This window comes from Anser cygnoides, chromosome 5, assembly GCF_040182565.1.
Source record: "Anser cygnoides isolate HZ-2024a breed goose chromosome 5, Taihu_goose_T2T_genome, whole genome shotgun sequence".
In the NCBI taxonomy this organism is placed as follows: domain Eukaryota; kingdom Metazoa; phylum Chordata; class Aves; order Anseriformes; family Anatidae; genus Anser; species Anser cygnoides.
The window spans coordinates 48,340,533-48,357,937 of record NC_089877.1 but is presented as its reverse complement, the minus strand read 5'-3'; the positions used below and the strand labels follow the sequence as shown (position 1 = coordinate 48,357,937).

Here is a 17,405-nt window from a genome sequence, read left to right as displayed (position 1 = left end):
TGCAGTTAAAACAAACGGAATTGCTGAACCACACATAAACTGTTTCTGAGCCTTGCAATTTTTCTTCTACATAATTTTAAAAACGTAAGGCTCTTCTTTTCCCTCTACACAATCAAAAATATTTTTTCAGAAGGACATCAACTCATACAGTATTCACTTCTCTCATTTGATGGGTAAAATTTTCTCACCCTTATTACTCCAGAGTAATTTATCAAAGGCCATTCTTGACCCGCCCTTCACAAAAGTCAGTGTTTTCGTAGCAATGCCTAATGTAATTCTCTCTTCCATCTATTTATCTAGAGCTGAAATTGGCAAAATTGACTTGCACTCTCAGATTGTAATAATTACAACCTGTTTTAAAAGGTACATATTGGGGGGGGTCTAAGATTGAGTTCTCCACATAGAACTATTCTAACTTTCATTTTGTTATTCACAACCTTATCCACAGTAAGTGCGGTTTGTGAGTGCTCAGCTCCACTGTAAACCTGGAAAGTAATTCAGTTGTTCAAAAATGCATGTTAAATTCCATCATAAACCCTTTTTCAACTCTTTTATATATTGTTCCATTGAGTTCTGTTTTTATTATTTTGGTGGGAGGGGTGTCAGAAATCAGACACTAAGATGTTACAAGGATTTGCTTTAGGGGTAGCATCTTAGAAACAAGCTGGAAAGTATTGGGCTCTTTGGTTATCATATCTAATATATGATATACTGATGCTTTTGCACTTACGTAATTGAAATTCATTCAGCTACTTATATAGATCCAAGGTTTGATCAGAAATTGTAATTTCTATTTTTTGTTACCTATTTTTGAAATTTAATGGTATTAAATTCAGACTTTGAGATGCAAAGGTCAGTATTGTCTTCCTCTCTCAGAGAACTTGTTATACAAGAATTGGCTACATTTTCTTTACTTTATTAAAAAAAAAGAAAAGGCTTATGATTGACTTTAGATTTTCTTAAATACTGGTGTTGAAAAATTAATGTTCCAACAGCAGTGGTATGTGATGTGGAATAGATAAAGGGAGTAAATGGGGGAGTAAGTGAAGTATGGATACTTCTTGACATTTTCTTGGTTTTATATTTCTCCATGTTTTATTGTGTTATGTTACCTATTTTCACAGAATCACAGGACGTTCCTCTCAGTAACAATCTCTTCCTTCTACAGGTCTGTCTGTAAGAAGTGTTTGCTGGAGAGGAGACCATATACTTGTTGGGACGCAAGACAGTGAGATTTTTGAAATTGTGGTGCATGAGCGTAATAAGCCCTTCCTGATAATGCAGGGGCACTGTGAAGGAGAGCTGTGGGCTTTGGCTGTCCATCCTACAAAACCATTAGCAATGACTGGAAGTGATGATCGATCAGTCAGGTTGATTTTTGTTATTTTTTTTATCTGCATGCACTTTGATGCAAACAACTCATTTTCTAGATAATGTAATTGCGATGTATTTTAATATCATTGGCACTGAAGTGCATCTAAACCAGTGAAGTTATGAAGCATGAAATTAGAGCCCTCTAATAGTAATAAAGTCAGAATTTATAGCTAACAAAAATTATGAAATGTACAAAATTTTAACAAATTCCATTTAGCTTAATGTAATGTACTCCTCCTTGTACACAAGCATCCCATTAAGTGTTTTTTGGTGTTTTTTTTTTTTTTTTTTTTTTCCCCCCAGGAATTATCTTAGGCATTCGCAAGTTACACTTGGATAAAAAACTACAGTAGAAACTTACAATTTTCACTCTTAAAATGATGAGAATTAACTTTTAGCCAGAGAGTTGCATCAAGCTAATACATACATATTAAATAGAATCCATTTTCTGGAAAAAACAAACAGTAAATTACTCATTTGCAAGTTTACCTTTTTTTGTCAAAAATGCCTTTTTTCCTTCTTTCTTACAAATTAAATGTTGTGACATTTCTAGTAAGTATTTAAATTTAACATGGTTAATCAAAATAATACTTGAATCAGGAATACTAAAATTCTACTCTAGGGTGCCAGATATATCTTGTAAATGGTAGATGTAGTGTATTTTGTAATAACAACTTTGATTTTATAATAATACCTAGTTATATGTAGGGACTTACGAGTGATGGTTTGCTAATAGGAAAGGCTATGTTTAGCCTGTAAAGTCTTTAACTGTTCTTTATCTTTTTTAGCTAAAATAATTAACAAAATAGTTGAACTTTCAAAATCATCTACAAGTATGTCTTATCATATGACGTCATTATTTTTATATTCAGAATGACAAAATTAACCTGTTCCTGCATCTTGTCATTATAGAATCTCTCACCATTAAATGTAAGATTATTCTTTTTTATATGCAAAACTCATTCATCTGTCTTGGGTGTTCCTTGTGGATATTTATTAATGGATATATTTATAAAATGGGACACTACCACGTCCAGTGTTCTGCTGAAATTGCAGGCTTCATGCTATCTATAACACAGTTACAAACCGCTCTTTGTATTTGTAATCATTATTTTAGAATCTGGAGTTTAATAGATCATGCTCTGATCGCTCGGTGCAATATGGAGGAACCCATTCGGTGTGCAGCAGTTAGTACTGATGGAATCCATCTTGCTCTTGGAATGAAGGATGGCTCTTTCACAGTGCTTCGAGTCAGGTAGGTTACAAAAATTGAGAATAGATATCTTATAAACTCTTTCAAGTATGTTATCTAATTGCTTTTATAAATTGTATATATATTAATAACGTAGCAGCCACACCCAAGGAGACCACTTAAATTTTTTTTTAAATTACTGATCCTAAGAGTGCTCAGATTATTTAAATATATATGTACAAATATGGCAGAGGCTTTCTGTAACAACATGTTTGTAAGAGTACACTGGTATTTTGGAAAGAATGGCAGTGTTCTAGGAAGTTTTTTTAGTGCTGTGTTTGCACATATGATAGTTCACTTCATCGTTTTAAATTTTTTTTTTTTTTACAACTGGGATCTTGACAGTATGATAAGGCTCTTCTATACTTATGACATGCTTTCTTTCATACTACAGAGATATGACTGAGGTTGTTCATATCAAAGACAGGAAAGAAGCTATTCATGAACTGAAATATTCACCAGATGGGAATTTCCTAGCTGTTGGTTCCAATGACAGCTCTGTGGATATATATGGTGTTGTTCAGCGATACAAGAAAATTGGAGAATGTATTGGATCTTTAAGTTTCATCACCCATATGGATTGGTCTTCAGACAGTAAATACTTACAGACCAATGATGGCAATGGGAAGAGGCTTTTTTACAGGATGCCAAGTAAGATTTCAAGTTGCCTTTATGATATTTGTTGCAAATTACAGAATGTATAGTAGTTTGATAAAGAGAGCTTAATCCTGGTTCAAAGCATTGGATTATTAAGATTTTTTTTAAATCTATAAAAGGATTTGCTTTATTTGAATAAAGATAGCATTTTCTGCCAAAGTTACTTAAATATTTTTATCCTTAAATGTTTACTCTTTTTTATCAATGCTGCATGGTAAAGATGCTGACTTAAAATTCATTTTATTTCTCCAAAGTAAATCTTTGCTCTCACTTTCTTAGAAAAATAAGATAAATAATGCCTTACATTCAAATTAAATTTTGCAATAGGTTAATACCATTGCACTTATTAAACTTGTGTATTAAATGGATTATCTTTTGCTTGCACTGTATGTTTTTTAAAATATATGGAAAAATCAATATATTGTCTCGGAAGAGTCATCTCATTTTCTAGGACTATATTTGTGGTCGAGTTGAGGAATTTAGTTTAAAACAGTTTTTGCAGTGAAAAATTTGTAGTAGGTAGAAACCAAATGCAAATTAACTTGGAAACATAACAGGAGTAGGTTACTCTGGAGAAAATAAGAGTACCTAATGTAAGGATACTGCAATGCTAGGAATTCTTCAGTGGAAGCAAAAGAAATATCAAAGCTGTGATACGTGTATGATTCAGTCATATAGCCTTCAAAATGAATAAAATAATCACAGTGATATTTAGCCAGCTAGTCTTCTGATAACGTAAGTTCAAATGTCTCTTTTTTTCCTGTTTCATGGCGGGGGACTATTAAAGAAAATTGCAATGTTAAATAGTATACTAAAATATAGTTTTCAGATTCAAAATATGTAACAACCCCACTATTGTAAGTATCTTCAAGACAATGCTGTCTGAACTTGACTGAACTTGAAACAGTTTTGATCAAGACAATTCCTTTTGCAGAGGATGTGCGCATAGTACGTCTTAAATCTTCAAATTTAAGTAGATAATAGTTGTAATAAGCCAAGGGCAGTATTTGCCAAAAGGTTTGACTTGTTGTTTTTTTTTCTGTGCATTGTACACTTATGTAATTCCATTCTATATTTTTCCCACTCAAGCTTTTTGTATTTAATAATAGTGATTTTTATTACTATTGCTTACTGCATTGCCTCTTCATTTATTATACAATATTTACTTTGCACTGTACATTATTCATAGTTCCATGGAGCCTTTTCTGACTTTTTGTTGAAGCATCTAATTCATTCTATATGCAACTTATATTTTGTGCACTGAATGAGACAGAAAACTAACATGAAAGGATAGTAAGTGAGAACTTAATTAGACTGTATCAAATATGTACATACAGGAGGAACAAGTTGGAGTTATACAGGCAGCTTTCAGACTGAAATTTCTTGATATAATTAGAACATGTGATTTTGAAAGCCTGTTAATGTAAATAGATAAAATATTTTGGCATGGGGGGTGTTAAAAGAATCTCCTAAATATTTTAAAACAATGATCAGAATCCTGAAACACTTGAAATTCCATTGTAAATGAATAAGAAACGTAGAGTTGCCTAATACGAGATCTGTAGGAATTAATCATGGATATAACCAGTATTAATAGTCATCATTTACATGGATTAGTAATGGGAAGAGCTTACAAGGTAAACCTTGTCAAAGAATGCAGTTATTTCATTAGGGCTGAAGGATGTTCAAAGGGGTGCACTGGAGTTCTCCAGTTTCTGGAGGAGCACATAGCAGTTGAACTTTTCCTATTTTTTTCCTCTCTTTTTTCCCGTCCTCTCCTCTTTTAAGATAGTATTTATTAAATGGGCCTGTGGTCTGACTCAGTACTAATATTCCTCATGAAGCTCTGTGGGATTGAAACAATCTTACAGACAGAGATAGTGTAAAATAACAAGGATATAAGCATAAAATTGGTATTATCAAGGAATGGTTTGGGTTAGAAGGGACCTTAAAGATCATCTAATTACAACCTCCATCACAGGCAGGGACACCTTCCAACAGACCAGGTTGCTCAAAGCCTGGCCTTGAACACTTCCACGGATGGGGCATCCACAGCTTCTCTGGGCAGTCGGTACCAATGCTTCACCATGCGCATAGTAAAAAATTTCTTCCTTATATCTAATCTACATCTACTTTTTTCAGTTCAAAGTCAATGCCTTGTCCTATCGCTGCACTTACAGACAAAGCATCCCTCCCCAGCTTTCCCGTAGGTCCCCTTGAAATACTGGAAGGCCACAGTGAAGTCTCCCTGGAGCCTTCTATTCTCCAGGCTGAACAACCCCAACTCCCTCTTCCTGTTGTCACAGGAGAAGTGCTCCAGCCCCCCACAATTATCCTCATGGCCTTCCTTGACTTGCTCCAACTGGTCCATGTCCTTCTTGTGCTGGGGGCCCCAGAGCTGGATGCAGCACTCCAGGTGGGGTCTCACGAGAGCACAGTAGAAGGGGAGAATCACCTCCCTCACCCTGCTGGCCACGCTGCTTTCGATGCAGCACAGGATACGGTTCGTTTCTGGGCTGCAAGCGCGCATTTCTGGCTCATGTTGAGCTTCTCATCAACCAACACCCCAGGTCCTTCTCCTCTGGGCTGTTCTCGCTCCATTCTCCATCCAGCCTTTATTTGTTCTTGGGATTGCTCTGACCTGGGTGCAGCACCTTGCACTTGGCCTTGTTGAACGTCATGAGGTTTGCATGGACAAGTTGTTGTCAATAACTTAATGGGGCCAAATCTAAATGAGTTCTTCAATGTTTGCTCCAAATAACCTAGGTTTCTAGAATAGTTCAAGGAGACCACTCTTCTATACTTTTACCTTAGAATGGCTATATGTATTATTTTTAGCAAACATTTGAAAATAACACAGTGTCAAGCAGATACCAAGAAATAATAAAACTGTAAAGTACCAAGTCCATGATTTTCTGCTAAGTAGCTTTGACAAGCCTTACAACTAATGTTGGTCATAATAGAGTTAGATCAGGATAGTATTAGAATGCCAGGTTTTAAATCTCTGTTGGATTTTATTTCAAATATTTTTTTTCAGAATTTTACATTTTTTAAAACTGTAAGTAACTCACTATTTTTATTTTGCTCTTAGGTGGAAAGGAAGTATCAAGCAAGGAGGAATTGAAAGGTGTTCAGTGGGCATCGTGGACTTGTGTTTCTGGTGTTGAAGTTAATGGAATTTGGCCCAAATATTCAGATATAAATGATATAAATTCTGTGGATGCAAATTTTATTGGACAAGTTATGGTTACAGCTGACGATTATGGAATAGTAAAGCTCTTTCGATACCCATGTCTAAGAAAAGGTAGTACCTTGAGTTCCTAAATGCATATTTATGAATTTTGGTTACTCAAGAAAAAGCTTTAGAAAACTGGATTTATATTATAAGAAATTGTATAAATGGCCAATTTATTCTTAGTAGTTTAGTTTGAGCTCAGAGGTGACAGACAGTGACAGGATGGTGTATTGGCAACTGCAATAGTAACTGTAACAGTGTTTTATTTTATTTTGCATAGAATAATCAAAAGTTTTATGCGTCTTTTATTTTGCAAAATGGTTCTTTTTTTTTGGATAGAATTTCATGAGGTGATACAGTGTCCACCTTTTAATAAGATCTATATTTTTAATCATTTTTACCTTGGTCTTCGAGTAGTTTTAGAATAGAACAGAACAGTTCAGTTGGAAGGGACCTACAAAGATCAGACTATGTAGTCTGTTATCAGACTGTTCCACAGTATGTTATTTGAAGTTTAAATCCCATTTTCCCTCAAATTTTTAAGAAGGGTAATGACAAATCTCAAGTGAAATTTTTAAAACTAAAGCCTAAAGCAAGGTCTATCATTTTTAGTTTTATTGTTCATGACTAAGTGAAAAGAGAGAAACATGTATCTTTTATGACATATGTTTGATGAGAAGGACTTCATTTTTTTAGAGCTGTTTGAAGAACTCCATTCTAGACACTATTACAATTGAACTGAAACAAAGCATTGATCCCAGAGGTAAATTTCTGTCTTCAAGCCTTAGTTTTTAATGTGTTATCTTAACCAAAAAAAGTTTGCCTGGGGACTAGTTCAAATATCTATCTTTTGAAAGAAGAAATTATAGTATTCTAGTATAGTATTATAGTTGCATCATTGCAATTTTGCAGCATTGCATATTTAATGCTGACTACAGCCATATGATGATCTTGCTGGGTCTTAGGATATGTCTTTAAGCAATATATGCTATTAAAGAAATTTTTTTTAAGCAACTGATATTCCTCCATAATTTTCTCAACTCTATGTGTAAAAGGTGATAATGATAATTTCAATCTTCCCAATTTTATTTTTAAACCTGAGACTCCTAAGGCAGTACCTGAGATAATCCAAAAACATGTTCTTGAAAAAAAAATCTGTCAATTTGAAGGAAATTGAATTTATTCCCTTTTTATCCCCTATTTTGTACTAGAGTTATAAATCTGAAGAGTGCTGTTAATACCTTCCTTTTACTAACTGATGTAATCATTGTGTTGTAATTATGCAGGAGCCAGTGAAAATGTGATACAGTTATACTACCATTACTAAAGCTTCTAAAGGTGTGATGATACAAATTGCTGGAAGTGCTTAGCACTCAAATCCCACAAAAATAGAAGCAGGAACCAGTACTGTGAGCACAGATGGGGGTATTTTCACTAAGCTGTATATAAATGATATAACATTTACATTTAAATTTAAAGATTTAAATAATGACATCTTTTCAGTGTAGAAATAGTAACTGGGAAAATCTTGGTTAGTGGGGTAAATAAATAACACGAATAAATTGCATTAAATGAAAAAAATATTCTTTAGTATACCTCATACAGGACTATTGTATTTTCTCTGTTTAACTTGTTAGAGACATATTATGGAATCCAAGTTTTTTGTTGTCTTTTTTTTTTAAAAAAAAGACTAAATATTGAAGACAGTGCAAAATGTTACTGCTATTAATCAGCATTATTATTATTAATTAGCTTAATTACTAGTAATTAGAGTGTCATAACTAATCTCTGACTTTTTATAGTTGTACTTTATATGTGTTTGTTTTTTTTTTTCTGTTGTGCTTCTGGAACATTTATTCCATGTGTATTGGAAGGGATTTTTGTTCTTGTTCTAGGAGCAAAGTTTAAAAAATATCTTGGTCATTCTGCTCATGTGACAAATGTCAGATGGTCGCACGATCACCAGTGGGTTGTTTCCATTGGGGGAGCTGATCATTCTGTCTTTCAGTGGAAATTTGTCCCTGATCGGAAGTTGAAAGATTCTCTTCATATAGCACCCCAAGGTAAGTGATTTATAATGTAGGGGGTGTTAAGTAAAATTGTTTAATGCCAATATAGAAACAGCTATTCAAAATTGCCATTGAATGAAATTGTTATTCTTTAAACTTTGCAGCTGCCTGAAGTACTTGGTTGCATGACCTCATACTTGCACATACCCTTATATGTATGATCAGTCTTATCAACATTGTTTAAAAAAAAAAAAACACATACCACTATTGTGTTCCCTGTGCAATGGAAAAATTTAAAAATTCTGTCATCTGATCAAAGTTTTGAAGTATTTAGATGATAATTTAAAAGCTGTAATTGTTAAGGTATTTTGGATTGTTTTAAAAAACAATCTATAGGCGTTTAATATTTGGAAAAAAAAAAATCATGTTCTACCACTGACTGATACAGCTGTTATTAAGATCTTTGGTCTGTAAACTGGTGTTTAAATCTTGTATGTTACTCACAGTGTATGAAGTAAAATACATTTGAAATTGTCTGGAGGACTGGAGTCATGATGAGTTATATCAACATGTTAATCAACTATATTAATATTTTTAATATTTTTATTGACTATCAAATCAGAAACATTAAGCAGCTACTTCAAACGTTTCCTGTTTTGTAATTTAGGTTGCTTCATTTTCTGTTTTCTTGGTGACAGAGAGTCTGGTTGATTCTAATAGCGATGAATCAGATTCAGATCAGTCTGATGTTCCAGAGCTGGACTCTGAAATTGAGCAAGAGACACAGATCACCTATCGTCGACAGGTAATGATTTTAGTTTTGATGGGAGTTGGAATGCTTCCTGGGGTTTAAGTAAGGTCTTTTATCAGGACCTACTGAAACGTGAGAAATTAGGACTCTGAGAACTCAGCAGAAATTGAGCAAGATCATGAGAATTATTACTATCTGATGCATTCAAAATATTAAGTCAAACACACACAGAAAGTGATTTCACTTGTTCCTAGCATGTTTTTAAGAATTTTGGTTGTAGCTTAAAACCAAGTCGCAACGTAAAATCACCAACTACAGTTACTGGAGACTTTTTTTCAAGTGTCCGTGTAACATTTTTGTGGGTGATAATTGTGGGTGAATTCTCAGAAACACGCTTTTCTTATAAATCTATTAATTTACAAGTGTACTTTTTCTTAAAGGTTTACAAAGAAGATCTACCTCAACTTAAAGAGCAATGCAAAGAAAAAAGAAAAAGTGCAGCTTCTAAGAGACGAGAAAGAGCACCAGGGAACAGTATAAGATTACATTTTGTTCATGGGTATGAAAAATAGGTTTCTTTAAAATATACAAGCAGACTACTGTTCTTGAGATTGGTATTTGTGGTTTAAAAACATAATGAAAGGCTTTGCAATTTAGTGTTTTTATTTATTTCTCTGAAAGTAAATTTGCATTAAATTAATGGTAGCATTTAATGCTAAGCTAGAATTGTTCTGAATGTGAATTCTGAAGTGAATTTACACTGAAAATTTAGCTGATGTTTGTTATTTGAGTAGAGGTGACTAAATAAAATATTTGACTATCACCCATATTTTTCAGTCCCTGAAAAGTAATAGTTCTCTTTTTGGTATGGAAGGTACAATAGAAATTTTTGTTTAGCTGAAGACTCCTGGGTTTTATAATAACTGGTGTTTTATCAGTATTTTATTAAATATATATTTCTAAACTCACTTTTCTATACTTAATCTGAAAGAATTTAAAAGTACCTCTGTTAGCTTAGGAATTAAATTTAATTTCTTACTAGATCCTGTAAGTGTGTTAGAATTCAGTTTCATTCTCTTTTTGGTGCTAATAATTGAGTAACAAAATAACTTTCTGATGCATCCTTGAAATCCTATGATTTCATCTTTGGGATTGGTAGTTTTCCATAATTCTTCATAACTGAAGATTTTTTCATCAGAACAAAGATATGGTGTTTTAAAGCAAACTGATAGATGTTACTACATGAGAATAATGTACAGAAACATAAATTCCCTTCATACAAAGCAAAACCAAAGCCTTTGTTAAATTAAGGCATTGGAAGTTGGGTAATACTGTGTTTTCTTTTCAAAAGATACCTCTTTGCAGGAATGCAAGTTACTTCTTAGAAGTAACTAAGTGAACAATAAGTTCTGATGCTGTCTATCTTTACTGTCTGTAATGACCCTTAGTATTAAAAGAGCTCCACATGGAAGGCTTAATGAATTAATTGGCTAAGAATAGTTAATCATTCAACTCAGTGATTCTGTCTGTAGCAGACATGAAGTTTAAGGAACAGTTTGGGAAATAATGACAAAAAAGAAACTTAATACAAAGTTTTTTTTTTGTTTTCTTTTTAATTTCTACTTTTTGGTGGCCCAGAATTCTTAGTTGAAGATTTTTATATCTCTGTAGGAAATGCATTAAGATGGGTAGCTGTACATAGTCTTTAAAAGTTGATCTAAGAAATCAAACCAAATGATCCTGAGGAAGATGTAGTACGAGCAAGGGCCCTGGATCTTTGGGATTATTGTTATTTCCTTCACAACAGAAGTGAAGCTTGACCAGAATATCCAGGAATGACCAGAAGTAGAATGTCCAGTTGAGTTCTGTCTGGTTACCCAATGTGCATCAAGGAAACTAATGAAGAATCCATGCTGAACAACAGATTTTTCTCAAAGTCCAGGCTGTTAACTTTAAAGTGACCCACATCCAAGTGAGTAATAGGCATATTCTCTGATTCAGGAAGTCTGCTTTGCTTCACCTTTCTTTAGATGCAATGGAAATGTCTTGGATTTTCCTTGAAAGTGTAAAAAGTGGTGCTTTTTCAAACTAGGGAAATAGGAAACTCTTTTTCCTTTTGTTTTTGAGGTGTTTTTGTGTTTTGAATTCGTCAACTGCATTGAAAGATGAAGTTTTAAAATATTTTAATATCCTATAAGAAATCTTTTAAACCTCTGGTTACTTCCTATTTTGGAAAGGGATAAGAACAATAATGCTTATTGTATGTGAGCCAGCCACTGACTAATACAGATGAGGAAGCAACTTCTATTAACTGCTAGTCTTTAAGTGCATTCTTCTCTAAGAGATCTGATGCAATCATCATCAGAAGCAGGTTATTAAAATGGTATGCTAACTAGTTTGGCCTCTTCTTAACTAATCCTCTATTTTCCTTCCACCATGTGTGACAATGGTGGTTCAGAAACATAGAAAGGATACATCTTTTGAGATATTCAGAAGAACGTTTTCACAGACCCAACATTTATAATGCCTTCTTTTTGGTATAAGGAATAAGGATGCAGATATAATACTTGTGTCCTGTATTATCTCAAAGCTATGTTGTTGATCTAACAAGAACAAGATTTTAAATAAATAAAATTGTTCAAAGGCTTTAAGCAAGATTTAGTTTGTTTCATTATATTCATTAAACTGCCCTGATTATAAGGTGAAATTTGGTTACGGTTTGAAGATGGCATGAGATTTCTCATGCTCAGAAATGAGTCTTATGACACCTTGCATGGATTCTTGCCAAAGCAAATAGCTACAAATAGCATCTGAAGGGAGAAGGCTATAAGTGATCACTTCTGAGAAAATGATTACTGCCATAAGGCAATATTTCCCCCCTTTTTCCCTTTTTTTCTCTCTACCTTTGTGCTGAAGACTTGTCTCAGGCATGTCTATTTTGACATTCAGTTCTTTTGGAGGTTTTCAGGGGAGCATTGTACTGTATTCTAAATTTTCCCCATAAATATTTCAAAGAATTATGTACAAATTTTGAAACATTTACAGCATCAGAGAATTTACTTCTTTCCCAGGTATCACACCACTTACGAAGTTGTCCCTGATTGGCTATAGATGTGGAACTTGAAATTGTGGGTGGGATCCAGCTTCAGACTAAAGGAATTTACAATTATTTACTAAAAGTAGGTGTTCTTATCTGTGTATCTCAACTTTAGTTACAGTCAGTGGAGATCCATTCAGTAGTTAGTGGAGCTTAGGCGGTGAAACTAAATGTTGACTTCTGGTCACCTGAGTAGCTCTGCAGGCTCCATTGACTGTATTGACGGAACACTGTTGGTCAAAATATATATCTAACCCAACTATGCTTACATGTCTTAAATCTCAAACTGAATTCAGTCCTGGCTATTTGTGACTTTGATAATGGCAAAAGGTGTGGTTTTTTTTCCTTTTTTTTTTTTCTGAATATTATTGAGATAGTAACTTTCAGAAAAGATAGCTATCATGATAACTTGAATCAATCCTGGATGATTAGATGTTACTGAAGACTACCTGAAAACATCAACTACCACAGAATGCAGTACTGTTTTTATTGTGCCTTGTTATACATTATCCAAGAAACATGATCCAGAGTTTTCTTTCATTACTGTTTAGTTTTTAGTCACTAATTTACATGTCTTGTAAATGACTTCTGTGGTTTGCTTTCTGCATGTGAAGAAATTGTTTGTGCTTTCTCTGAGCTTAGTTAATAACCTCAGTTCTAATATGTAGATGTAAGTATTTTGGAACTGTGTAGCGTATTCTGAGGGAGTGATCTTTTTCACATCTGCTTGGACTGAGTCCACCACTTTATCCTTTCAGTAAAAAGTGCATATGTAGTCAGGGATTTAATAAACTGCCACATAAGAAGGATCAGATGTGTTTAACTGGGATGCAAAATTTCTTTGTGCTTCTCAATGTTTTGGCAAAATTATGCTTTACTTTAATTGTAAATGATTGAACAATTTTTTTAAAAAAAAACTAAATGGAAGAAGTGAACTGAAACCCAAATTTCTGATTAGAGTAAGTTAAAAATATAAAGAACTGTTTTTCTGCATCCTAGATAAATTTTGGATGTTTTGGGTACTCCTGTGATATATGACATTAATGTTCTTAGTTTCACTATGCCTAACGTAAGGGTATATAGCCAATTGTTTTAACAAGAGCTAAGAAAAATCTGTATTTCTTGCTTTCATAACTGCTTTTTAAAATAGTCTCATATGGGTTGTATTTTCATCACAGATTTTATTATTCTGTGCTTGCAAAGAAGATTGTTAACAAAGTTGAGTGCACAGTGAAGCACAGGAAAATGATGTCTGAGCAAGAATAGGTCCAGATATCTTTTTTGGCACCACCACCATAATCCCTACCCCTCACTGAATGTTGTCATGTCCTTAAGATGGTTTTGTTGCATACCATGATAGGTTATTTTTGTTTCATTTCTTCATAGGTAGGTAGGTAATTGTATATGGTTTGGGCATCAGAGAAATGTGTCTGCTTGTCTTGACTGACTCTTGTGCTTTGGGTCAGGCAGAAATCATTCCACTTCAAAATAACCACACGTTGCTGTTGGGGGAATTTTTTAGTGAAGGGTATGGGTGGGGGGAGACTGAAGCCTGTCTGAAAACTGCACCTATATTGTAAGTCTAAATAGGTCACATTGACAAGAACAGGGAGCAGACATAAAACAGCCCCAGAGCTGATGGAAACAAATTTTTCTAGAAACATTGAAGGGGCAGTAACTCAGCAGACACTGAAAGGTCGCTGGACTGGGAGAAACCCTCAAGTTAGAAATCTGCTTGTGAGTACCAATCTAAACCGTGGGTAGGAGGAAGGCTTGTTTACAAGCTTTTATTTCTGTACTACCACATTTTTGCTGTTTTCAGAAGCTCACTGTGTTTGTGGTTTAATGAAACCCAGCTTGAGAGTTCACAGTATCACAGATGATACAAAACTGTGAGGTGTGGCTGGCACACCAGATGGCTTTACTGCCATTCAGATGGACCTGGACAGGCAGAGAACAGGGCAGAGAGGAATCTCAAGAACTTGAAAATGAGGAAATGCAAAGTTCAGCATCTAAGGAGGAATAACCCCATGCTGCCAGTACGTGCTGGGGGGCTGGGGGCCATGGCTGGAAAGCAAGCTCTATAGAGAAGGACCTTGAGGTCCTGGTAGAGAGCAACCTGACCATGATTTAGCAATGCACCCTTGTGGCAAAAAAGGCCAGCAATATCCTGCGCTGAATGAGGAAGAGCTTTGGAGCAACTCAAGGGAGATGATACTTCCCTTCTATTCAGGACTGGCGATACCTGGAGCACTGTGTCCTGTCCTGGGCTCCCAGTACAAGAGAGACATGGACATGACATACTGGAACAAGTAGGGCTGCTAGGATGATGAAGAAACTTGAGCATCTCTCTTATCGAGAAAGGCTGATAGAGCTGGGCCTAAAGATAGCTGACTTGGAGTCCTGTTACTTGTACTTTTTGTTGAAACTCTTCTAACTGGGAGGGGATGTACTTTCCTAAACCCAAAATACATGGATAAGAGAAAGCATAGAAGGGGATTTGAAGCTTAGGAATCACACTCTGTATTTAACTGTTTAGGAAAAAAAAAAAAAGTCAGTGACAGTTTAGATGAGAATTCTCCAGACTATTCAAACGACAGTGTGTTTCCTCAGCATGAACATAAAATTGTATGCTCTTCCAGAGTTAATCTATGACTATTACTTACAACATCTCTGGGAACGCTGCAGGAAGCATAGAAATCTTTCAATGAAAATTCCTCAGCTGATATTTCAGAAGGTCTGTGGCCTGGCGTTGAGTGTGTAAATTCCTTTGGGAATGACTTCTTTTGTATTTTCCTACCAATTAGTTTGTGCAAATAGGCTGCAAATAAGCAAACACATATTTTCAAATAATCACCATCTCTTTCACTCTTTGAGACTAGACTAGTAAGCCTACTGTGAGAAATCTTCTGCAAAGTGTTATCCTTTATGTTAGTCTGTTTCTTATTTGCTATTTCACCATGGTCCTGGTTAGACAAGTTAGTAAATCTGTGTTTAAACCATTATCCAGTAAGGTATTGATTTGGTATGACTGAACATGGATCCATAACTGGAGTTCTCAGAACAGTGTGCGTTAAGCTCTAAATTGGTCAACCAGCTTAAAGATTTATTACTTGACCAGTGCATATTCTTACACCATACACACAAGGAAAGCTGTAGTTATTTATATATATATAAATTTACGAAAGGCTATTCTACCCTGGCTGTGTAATTTCTGTCATTTAAACCTTTTAAGTGTCTTGCATCTAGTAGTTGTCTTAAATACTATCCCATTCATGTTGTGTATACCATATTGGTATGTGTACAGATGCATCTTTGTCTATGTGACACTTTAAAGACGCGCTGTTGCAAAAAGATCCTTTTTTTCTGCTTAAAAATAATGTAACTTGTTCTGATTATATTTGCTTTTAATTACCCAAAGAAAATAACAGCATGTGAAGTATAACATAGATACTAAAGATTTCTGTTATTTTGTAGCTGCTGATGGTGAATGCTCAGTTGTTTTGTTTGTCACGAGTGATTTCCTAGTCATTTTAGAACTTTTTTTTTTAACTATTTCAGTTAGAAGTTGACTGAAAAAATACTTGGCTAGAGTTTAATGATCCCTAAACCAAAATAATTCACTGCCAATTCAATCACATTCAAGCATCATACCCTTCCTATAAATTTAACTGTAGGTATAGAAATGTAACCAGAAACGTATCTTTCTAAAATAACTGGAAAGTTGATTTAGTGAGGATCTGTAGGAACTGGAGCAGGAACAGAAACAGATTAACCAAGGAATTAACAGTGTAAAAACAGGAATTGATGGGCTGTCGTTTATATCAGAAGAAAGAAAGGAATTGATTTAAGTTGGTGTTTGTAAATGTTTCTTCCATTCACTAACAAGGATAGCATTATTAAAAATATTACTTTAAAACTCACTTGTTTGATTAATGATTTCTTAGGTTTCTGAGCCTCTTACATTGCTTTTGAAAGTAGGACTATAACCATTTTGAAAATGCCATTTTTTTGTTATGGAATGTTGAATCACACCTAGGAAGAAACGTGTCAACCACGGTATACATCCACTGGGAATTGGCCCACTCATGACAGTTGTGGTGTCAGTACTAAAAGGAGACAGGTTTTCCTAAAAAAAAAAAAAAAAAAAAAAAAAAAAAAAAAAAAACAAAAAACAAAAAAAAGTTACCCTTCAAAAAAAAAAAAACTGACCTGAAAGAAAAATTATGTATTTATTTACAGCTAGAAAGTTTCAATAAACTTTAGATTTTATGGTGTCTATATTGTCCACATTCTTGTAGAAAGTTCTGCTGTTTGATTTCTGAGCAGTAAGAGATAGCCAAAACTAGTTCTCTGGACGCTTTCTATTTCATTTAATTTTGTCGCATGCCTAAATTCTCCATGTGGTTTGGAAAAATTATTAGCTATGATAACTTCCTCTTCTGCTGTGGCTGTTAAATAGCAGCCACTTTCAAACTAGTGCTAGTAGTACTGATGTCTGAATAGTAAATGAAATTGGTAAATTGGTGTTCCTTTGGGGGGGAAAAAAAGTTAATCTTAAAACACCAAAATATTAATTGGTAAGTAATCTGAACTTTTACATGTATGAAATGCATTTAGCCTAATTTTATGTCATAAAGTTTCAACATGTATGGTTATGACCTTGATGCACAAATATTTTTTCTTTAGTTACAGAGGTTACGACTGTCGAAGCAATTTATTTTACACTCAGACCGGCGAAATTGTATACCATGTTGCAGCGGTGGGAGTGGTGTACAATCGACAGCAGAACACACAGCGCTTTTATCTAGGTCATGATGATGACATTCTTTGCCTTGCTATTCATCCCTTAAAGGACTATGTCGCAACAGGCCAGGTAGGAAGTGCGTTTATCTGCAATAAGACTGAAGTTGTTACCACTGAATTTTGAAAAGCCTGTTTTGGAGAAAGGAAGTCCAGCCTACATTTATTCAGGTGGCAGACTGCATTTCTGTTGACGATTAATGTTAAAAGCTGCATCATAGGTGTAT

General features: G+C 34.4%; 1 protein-coding gene across 10 annotated transcripts in view; it reads left to right on the top strand.

Annotated features, from left to right (window-relative positions):
* Positions 1 to 17,405, top strand: part of EML5 (EMAP like 5) — a 108,576-nt gene that overhangs the window by 38,094 nt on the left and 53,077 nt on the right. For all 10 annotated transcript variants that reach the window (XR_010831946.1, XR_010831947.1, XM_066998224.1 and 7 more), the window contains 8 exons: positions 1,169 to 1,370; positions 2,492 to 2,629; positions 3,021 to 3,277; positions 6,375 to 6,587; positions 8,414 to 8,581; positions 9,226 to 9,332; positions 9,719 to 9,837; positions 17,065 to 17,251. Coding sequence is in view for 8 of the 10 variants with exons in the window: in XM_066998224.1 (XP_066854325.1) it covers positions 1,169 to 1,370; positions 2,492 to 2,629; positions 3,021 to 3,277; positions 6,375 to 6,587; positions 8,414 to 8,581; positions 9,226 to 9,332; positions 9,719 to 9,837; positions 17,065 to 17,251 (1,391 nt within the window). In the remaining 2 variants the exon portion in view is untranslated. The remainder of the gene's footprint in view (positions 1 to 1,168; positions 1,371 to 2,491; positions 2,630 to 3,020; positions 3,278 to 6,374; positions 6,588 to 8,413; positions 8,582 to 9,225; positions 9,333 to 9,718; positions 9,838 to 17,064; positions 17,252 to 17,405) is intronic.